Source organism: the organism of the source record quoted next, unplaced genomic scaffold (genome assembly GCF_019419815.1).
Source record: "Pyrus x bretschneideri cultivar Hongxiangsu unplaced genomic scaffold, Pyrus_bretschneideri_v1 Contig12, whole genome shotgun sequence".
Taxonomy (NCBI): domain Eukaryota; kingdom Viridiplantae; phylum Streptophyta; class Magnoliopsida; order Rosales; family Rosaceae; genus Pyrus; species Pyrus x bretschneideri.
The window spans coordinates 8,063,977-8,072,333 of NW_025999413.1; the positions used below are offsets into that span (position 1 = coordinate 8,063,977).

An 8,357-nucleotide genomic window follows, 5' to 3' on the forward strand; every position below is an offset into this window, starting at 1 on the left:
GCACTTGCTGATGGAACAATGTACACGCATTCTATGCTAGAAAGCTGGAAAAGCACCAACAGTAACAGTTTGTGGTTGCTGATGCATTCTTATCTTGTACTTTTAAAGCGTTTGCGCTTCTGTTAGAGGAGGTGTTGGCGAGTTGTGTATTTTTAGGAATTACAAGGGTGGTGATTTCAACACTCTTTTTTACTTTCCGCACACCCTTGTTAATCCTGACGCTTGATTTTACCGTAATTGTTTATATAAGGGCTACAAAATGAAGACAAGACAATAGCAACAAAGGCAATGGATCGAAATAGAGAGGATCTGGCGTGAGTTGAGAGAGAAGAGAGGAGATCAGGACAAGGAAATCTGCCAAACAATTCGTGAGGCAACCTTAAGCCACCACCAGATGGCGAGTCATGACTATATGGCAACAAAGGCAAGAGTCGAACAGACCTTGCGGTGGAATTGAACGGATTTGCATCGGAATTGAACGGAGATTGCAACGGAGACTCTCTTCTATTTTCGGGTTTCTCAAATTTGTTTGGGTTTATAAAAGAGAGCAAGTGAGAGGAGTGAAGGGGAGAGAGAAAAGGAGAGGCAAATAGAGTGAGGACACGAAGAGAAAAGATGAGAAAGAGAGATGGAGGACAGAGGGAAGACAGTCTTAATCACTGAAAGCTAGTTTATTCTGAGATAGTTCGGTGCAATAAGTCACCGTTTAAGTTTCTATTTTGGCTGCGCTGTATGCCTCTATCATGAAACAAAAGACAATTAGTCAATTACCTTGTCGCCCAAGATTAATTTTTGCGTAACCTGCAAGTCTTAAAGGAGCACGCATTCAATTTGACTTACGGTTGTGTCTACTTTTAAGAACAGTACTAATCCGCACATATATACACATATATTATATATATTTGTGTTGAGTGCAAGCACAAACGCATAAGCACAATCTTAAGATGGATTCCAAGGCAGCGGCTAACAATAAACCTCATGCTGTTTGTATTCCAGCTCCAGCTCAAAGCCATATAAAGGCAATGCTTAAATTTTCAAAGCTACTCCACCATAGAGGTTTTCATATAACCTTCGTCAACACAGAGTTCAACCACAACCGCTTTCTTAAATCTCTTGGATCCAACTCCCTCGACGGCTTGCCTGATTTTCGATTTGAAACCATTCCAGACGGCCTTCCACCGGACTCCAACCAAGATGCCACCCAAGACACCTCCTTAGCATCCGATGCTATCAGCAAAAACCTTTTGCCTCCGTTTCGAGACCTCCTCATAAAACTCAATGACGCGGCGATTTCGATCAATAATGTTAGTCCTCCAGTGACTTGCATTTTCTCAGATGGTTTCATGCCATTTACAATCACAGCTGCTGACGAAATTGGACTCCCTTTGGTACTCTTCTTTCCTATTTCTGCAGGCAGCTTCATGGGCTATAAACAATACCCTACTTTAGTGGAAAAGGGTATTGCACCACTCAAAGGTAGTGAAACAAATCATTTGAATAAGCTAATTGCATAATTTTATTGATTAATTTTTTTTTAACAAAAAATTAAATTAGTGTATTGCACCATGGTAGCTCCTCGGAGTAGGTGTAGAACGCAAAACATACGGTCCTACACACTCGGGGAGAGTCCATGCCCATCCCTCGTCCTATTGTTTAATCTCTCGTTTCTAAACGTAAGATATTTAATTTCATTTAATTACTCTTACTTGAGTGTTAATTATTTATGTAGATGAGAGCTGTTTGACAAACGGCTTCTTGGACAAGGTAATAGATTGGATTCCAGGAATGAAGGATATTCGTTTAAGGGATCTACCGGCAAATTTTCGAACTACAAATCCAAACGACAGCGTGTTCAAGCTCAGTTTGGAATCAGTGGAAAGAGTTGATAAAGCTTCAGCAGTTGTTGTTCATACTTTTGAAACATTGGAGCCAGATGTTTTGACTGCTCTCTCCTCAATGCTTCCACTTGTTTATGCCATTGGCCCTCTCCAATTGCTTCTCAATCACTTACCAAAAGATCCTTTGAACGATATGGGATATAGCCTGTGGAGAGAAGAAACTGAGTGCTTTGAATGGCTAGACTCAAAGCCACCAAATTCAGTTGTTTATGTGAATTTTGGCAGCATAGCAGTCATGACACCAGAACATCTTGTAGAGTTTGCATGGGGACTTGCAAATAGCAAACTTCCATTCTTTTGGGTAATCAGGCCTGATTTGGTTGTTGGTGAATCGGCGATTTTGTCACCTGAATTTGTGGCTGAAACTAAGGACAGGGGTTTGATAGCAAGTTGGTGCCCACAAGAGCAAGTCCTTAGCCACCCTTCAGTTGGAGGGTTTTTAACACACAGCGGTTGGAATTCGGTTGTTGAAAGTTTGTGTGCAGGAGTTCCTCTGCTTTGTTGGCCTTTCTTTGCTGACCAACAAACTAACACTTGGTGTGCTTGCAATGAATGGGATATTGGGATGGAGATTAGTAATGATGTCAAAAGAGTAGAAGTAGAGAAGCTTGTTAGAGAATTAATGGAGGGAGAAAAGGGTAAGAAAATGAAAATAAAGGTCATGCAGTGGAAGAAACTTGCAGAAGAATCCACCAGTCCAAATGGTTCCTCATCCACAAACCTGGACAATTTAGTCAATAATGTGCTATTACGAAACTCTTTTGAGTAGAGCGATAACGTTAATGAGTTAAATAATAACTATTGTTGCTGTGTCATAAATTAGCATATGAGAATCTATTACTGTGTTTGGATGAGAAAATTTAAGATTACTAAGAAATTTCAAAATAACGGAAATAGAAACGACGGAATTTTAATTTCTCAAATTTGTGTCTTTGAGAATTTATGGAAGCGAGCTTTCATTGGAGTAAGCACTATAAGAAGAAGAAGAAAAAAATCCATTGTGCAGAAAAGTATTTAGACAATTTTTTTAATTAATTATTAAAATCCACATCAGCACATAACAAATTTTTTTACACAATTGTGGCGGAAGGATCATATTGATTTGCAACACTTATTTTCAAGGACAACATTGATTGATTTTCAATTTCAGGGACTATATTGATGGTGTGTGTCAATTTTAGGGACCATATTGATGGTGTAGGTCAATTTCAGGGACCATTTGTGATAAAAACCCATAAATCTTATGGGACCCATTTATGTGCCACATCAGCACTTAACAAAATTTTAAACAGAATTGTGATGGAATAACTACATTAATTTGCAACACCTATTTTCAAGAACTACATTGATTGATTTTTTATTTTAGTAACCATTTTGATAATGAAGGTCAATTTCAACGATAATTTATGATAAAAACCCAAATTTAAACGAGAATCTTCTTTCTTCCTTACAAGAACAAGGAGCAAAGCAAATCACATCCTTCGTGGTGACCTGCGTATGGACCATTGCCTTGCCAACTCATCCTAGTCCAATTGTAATCTCATGAGTCATGATCATATGGTCCAATCGAAAATAAAGTGAAACGACTTCTTGTTGTAGACTTGTGTGCTTGATGTATGAAGTGAGGTAGCAAATGGAGAAATGATATGCCATCTGTATTAGAACAATTTACATGGCACCGGTATATTGTCATGTGACGTTCTGTATTAGTAAAATAAAAATATATACATAAAAACTTATATGTATCTCTTTTTTATAGAAAAGCTACTGACAAAGTTTTTAAAACTTTGAATTTTAACCAAAAGTTTTCTACTAACTTTATTTAATGAAAAAGATTAAACTTCAAGAGCATGTCTGTCGAATTAATTACATTTTTGTTCTTGGTCCCTTAATTTGCTTCCATGTCATAGCCTGTGTACAGCCATTGGATCTAGCTGCAACGGAGACCGTGTTCTATTTTCAGGTTTCTCAAATTTGTTTTGGGTTTATAAGAGAGAGAGAGTAGAGAGAGAGAGAGTAGAGAGAGGGGGACACAAAACACAGCTATAAACGAGAGCCATTCGTTGAATGGTAGGCTCCATCCATAATCTCATCCTTTCCTCTCCTCTTGGTTTTATTTCAGTCACTCATTTCCAAAGGCACACTACGCTAGTACCTCATCCCATCAACGTACTTCAAAACAGTAGATGTTGAAAAGTAGCTCAGTAGCAGTATAAATAGTCTGCGTTTGAGCAAGCATTGCAATGCAAACATATCATCTAAATGGATGCCGCAGCAGTAGTTACTAAGCCTCATGCTGTTTGCATTCCATTTCCGCTTCAAAGCCATATCAAGGCAATGCTTAAATTTGCAAAGCTCCTCCACTATAGAGGCTTTCATATTACATTTGTCAACTCGAAGTTCAACCACAAACGCTTTCTAAAATCCTGGGGCCCCAACTCCCTTGATGGCTTGCCTGATTTCCAATTCAAAGCCATCCCAGACGGCCTTCCAGATTCAGATGCAGATGCCACCCAAGATGGCATATTGCTTTTTGATTCCGTCAGAAAACAAAATTTTTTGGCTCCCTTCCGTGAGCTACTCATGAAACTCAACGGTGATGCCATATCTACATCCACTAATCCTCCAGTGACTTGCATAGTTTCAGATGGTTTCATGTCGCCGTTCACAATCACAGCCGCCGAAGAGATTGAAGTCCCTCTGGTGCTGTTCTACACTATTGCTGCATGCAGCTTTATGGGCATTATACAACTTCGTGCTTTGGTTGAAAAGGGACTTGCACCACTCGAAGGTGACATAAATACAACTTTTCAAACAATTGCTTAATTTGTCTTTAACTCTTATTTGCTTATTTCTAAGATGTAAATGAAATTTTTCGTGTTGTAGATGATATCTGTTTGACAAATGGCTATTTGGAAAAGGTTATAGATTGGATTCCAGGAATGAAAGATATCCGTTTAAAGGACCTCCCAACCCCTCTTCGGACTTCAGATCCCGATGACATCATATTTAACTTCTCAATGGAATCAACCGATAGTGCTCATAAAGCTTCTGCGGTTGTTCTTCATACTTTTGATGCCTTAGAGCCAGATGTTTTGGGGGCTCTCTCATCTATGCTTCCACTTGTTTATCCAGTTGGCCCTCTTCAATTACATCTCAATCAAATACCAGAACACCCCTTGAATATTGGATACAGTCTATGGAAAGAAGAAACAGAATGCCTCGACTGGCTAAACACTAAGGCGCCAAATTCAATTGTGTACGTGAATTTTGGCAGTATAACAATTATGACACGTGAACATCTTGTCGAGTTTGGCTGGGGACTTGCAAACAGCAAGGTTCCCTTCTTTTGGGTAATTAGACCTGATTTGGTTATTGGCCAATCAGCGCTTTTGCCGCCCGAGTTTTTGGCTGAAACAAAGGAAAGAAGTCTCATTGCGGGTTGGTGCCCACAAGAGCAAGTCCTGAACCACCCATCAGTAGGAGGATTTTTAACACACTGCGGTTGGAATTCAACCATGGAGAGCCTCACTGCAGGAGTGCCTATGCTCTGTTGGCCATTCTGCGGCGACCAGCAGATGGACTGCCGCTATAGTTGCAATGAATGGGGCATTGGCATGGAAATTAGTAATGATGTCAAGAGGGATGAAGTAGAGAGGCTTGTCAGAGAGTTAATGGATGGGGAGAAGGGTAAGAAGATGAAAAATAAGGTCATGGTGTGGAAGAAGCTTGCAGAAGAAGCTACTGGTCCACATGGTTCTTCATCCAAAAACTTAGAAATGCTATTGAATCAAGTGCTACTAAGAAAAACTAGACGTCATCCGTAAGAATATTTCTGGTCATGTAGTATCCATATATGCATATTTTATAGATATATGTATAGATGGTAAAAATGGCCTGAGACATTTATATCAAAAGGAAAGAAAAGTGCATGTGCTGCTGTTTATAATTAGCACCGGTGAAGCACTAGTAGGTTTAGCAATATTTACCTTGGCTGTGAAAGTGTAATTTTCCCAATGCAATGAGATAAGTGGTTAGAATTTGGGAAAAAAAATTCATATAATCTGGACATGAACCTGCAAAATAAATAAGGATAATTTAAAACTTTAACAATGAAAATGCTTAATTTTCATAGGTGTTAAATGAATGAGGATATCTTAAAACTTTAATTAACCGGAATGACCAGGATCTTTTCAAACCTGTTAAAAAAACTAATGAACTTAGAAAACTATGTTGGCTTTAAAAATGCAATTACAATACTCAGAGAAATGAGAACAGTCAAACTAAATTAGGTATTGTCCTCTCAACACCATTGGCACATCTTTGATTTGCAAGAAAAATAAGCAATGCTATATATAATTGTGTTCCCATGTCTCCATTTTTCATTTTCCAATAAATATGAAACAAAACCCTATTAAAAACTAAGAAGCATAATTCAAGCATTATCAAATATACACAGCAAAAGACAATTTGTTCTACAAATAATTTGAATACAATTTTTTCTTTTTTCTTTTTCTGATGATTTTACATTTTTAATAGTTTTTGCATGTCCCGAAAAAGCTTATGATTTTTAAGCTTCATTTTACTAAAATCTATAAGTGTGGTAAAAAATGGGAAGCCAAATGATTTGTTAACAAAAAAGGTAGACATAAAGGTAAAAGGAACAGGGCAGACATTAGTTGAGGAGAAGCTATGGTCACCTTCAATTGACGACAAACAGTTCTTATCTTCTTGAATTAACGAAGATAAGCACAATTTTTCGTTAATTCAAGATAATATAAAATGAAATTATACCTGTACAGTATTCACACGTACCAATCCTATGTGGGAAAGACAAATAGGGGAAGGCAAGTGGAGAATGTAGCCAGAATTCATCTTAGAGGAAATCAAATACTATTTTGATTCCTCGTCTTCCTTAGCTTAATTTGTTTGAATGCTAAGAGCATTTAGGTGAAATATCACTATGCATATTTGATATCAAAAGTTTTTCTAACCAAAGTGTGATTTGCTAATTGGAGTTGAAGGCTTTGTGATTTGTAATCAAATTTGACATCAATGTCAAATTTATTTTTAATTAATTTTAATTGTGGATCCCTTATTCCACTAACATTTGAACCAATAAAATTTTTGAAACTTTTTAATAATTCCAAGCATTTAAAATTCTATTTAATTAATAAAATAACATTTGATAATTTAGTTAGAGAAGTACAAAATTTGACATAAGACTTCAAATTATCATATCAGTCATCAATTATAATTTGACAAACGCCTGATGGCTGGATCCAAAGAAACGTGCTATTTGGAGAGATTAGAACTGCACCCTTTGACATGTGTAATGGGAAATTAAGTGGATGACCTGGGTATTTAACGTGGACAAGTCTATTTTTAATCCCTTTACTTTTCATCCGATACATGCGATATTGGATGTGTTGGAATTTTGATGAGCCCATGATATAGTTTACAATAAAAATAACAAGAGATAGAAATAATACTCAAAAAGTGTGTAACATTGGAACTTCCAAAATATGCTCACAATTGATATAGCAACTTGACATACTTGAGATACCTATTACTCTTTTACACTTCCTATTTCTTGATTCTTTTTTATTTCTCACTCTTGGTGAACATAGTGCTCATGGCAACTCAGAGGTTTGGCTCGTTCAATTTTGTAAGGTCATAATGTGTTTATATATTGTAATGGTTAAAATAAACTTTATGAGATTATTTCAAGGGGCGTCCGTGTAATCTCATTCCTTTTTTTTTTTTATGATATGACAAGTTTTTGGATGAAATTTTAGTAAATGGAGTTTTGTGAAATCAATTTTATACTCGAGGAGTGCTATTGTAAATTTGCAAATCTCAAGAATTTTTTTATGAAATTACAAAAAACCTCAATATATGGGTGTTATGCTATCAAACCACATCCTTTGAGGTGGCAAATCACATCCTTTGTGGTGGCCGGCGTATGGACCATTGCCTTGCCGACTCCTCCTCGTCCAATTGTAATCTCATGATCATATGGATATGGTCCAATCGAAAATAAAATGAAACGACTTGTAGTGCTCGAATTATGAAGTGAGGCTGCAATTAATTTCAGATATTTCTTGGGAGTAAGCATTGTTCAATTTTAATTGCAAATCGCAGCTGAAATTATCTTATTTATTACCATTATTGATTTGGATTTGTAATACACAATGTTTACATCATTTGATCGATACTTAATTAAGTTTAATATTGGCGGTTTGGCTATGATCGAATTGATCCAGTCTCGAATGGTGTGTCATGTGAGATGATAATAGACTAACAGAGGAAAAGGAGTTGATGCACATCTGTGTTTGATTTACAAATTTTGGCAAATCCTTGCCATTTTTTTGGTTTCCTGGTGATATATATATATATATATATATATATATATATATATATTACCAAATGGGGCGGAACTAACAGCAGCAGGCGGCA

General features: G+C 36.9%; 2 protein-coding genes across 2 annotated transcripts; both read left to right on the forward strand.

The window, feature by feature from the left end:
- Positions 1–929: 929 nt before the first annotated feature.
- On the forward strand, positions 930–2,816 carry LOC125474516 (7-deoxyloganetin glucosyltransferase-like). Its single transcript, XM_048578363.1, has 2 exons — positions 930–1,476; positions 1,730–2,816. The coding sequence occupies exons 1-2, from the start codon at positions 945–947 to the stop codon at positions 2,665–2,667; spliced, it is 1,470 nt and encodes a 489-aa protein (XP_048434320.1). The 5' UTR covers positions 930–944; the 3' UTR covers positions 2,668–2,816.
- A 1,225-nt stretch (positions 2,817–4,041) lies between these two features.
- Positions 4,042–5,954, forward strand: LOC103942192 (7-deoxyloganetin glucosyltransferase-like). The gene is made up of 2 exons (XM_048578364.1): positions 4,042–4,689; positions 4,785–5,954. The coding sequence occupies exons 1-2, from the start codon at positions 4,161–4,163 to the stop codon at positions 5,723–5,725; spliced, it is 1,470 nt and encodes a 489-aa protein (XP_048434321.1). The 5' UTR covers positions 4,042–4,160; the 3' UTR covers positions 5,726–5,954.
- The last annotated feature ends 2,403 nt before the right edge of the window (positions 5,955–8,357 follow it).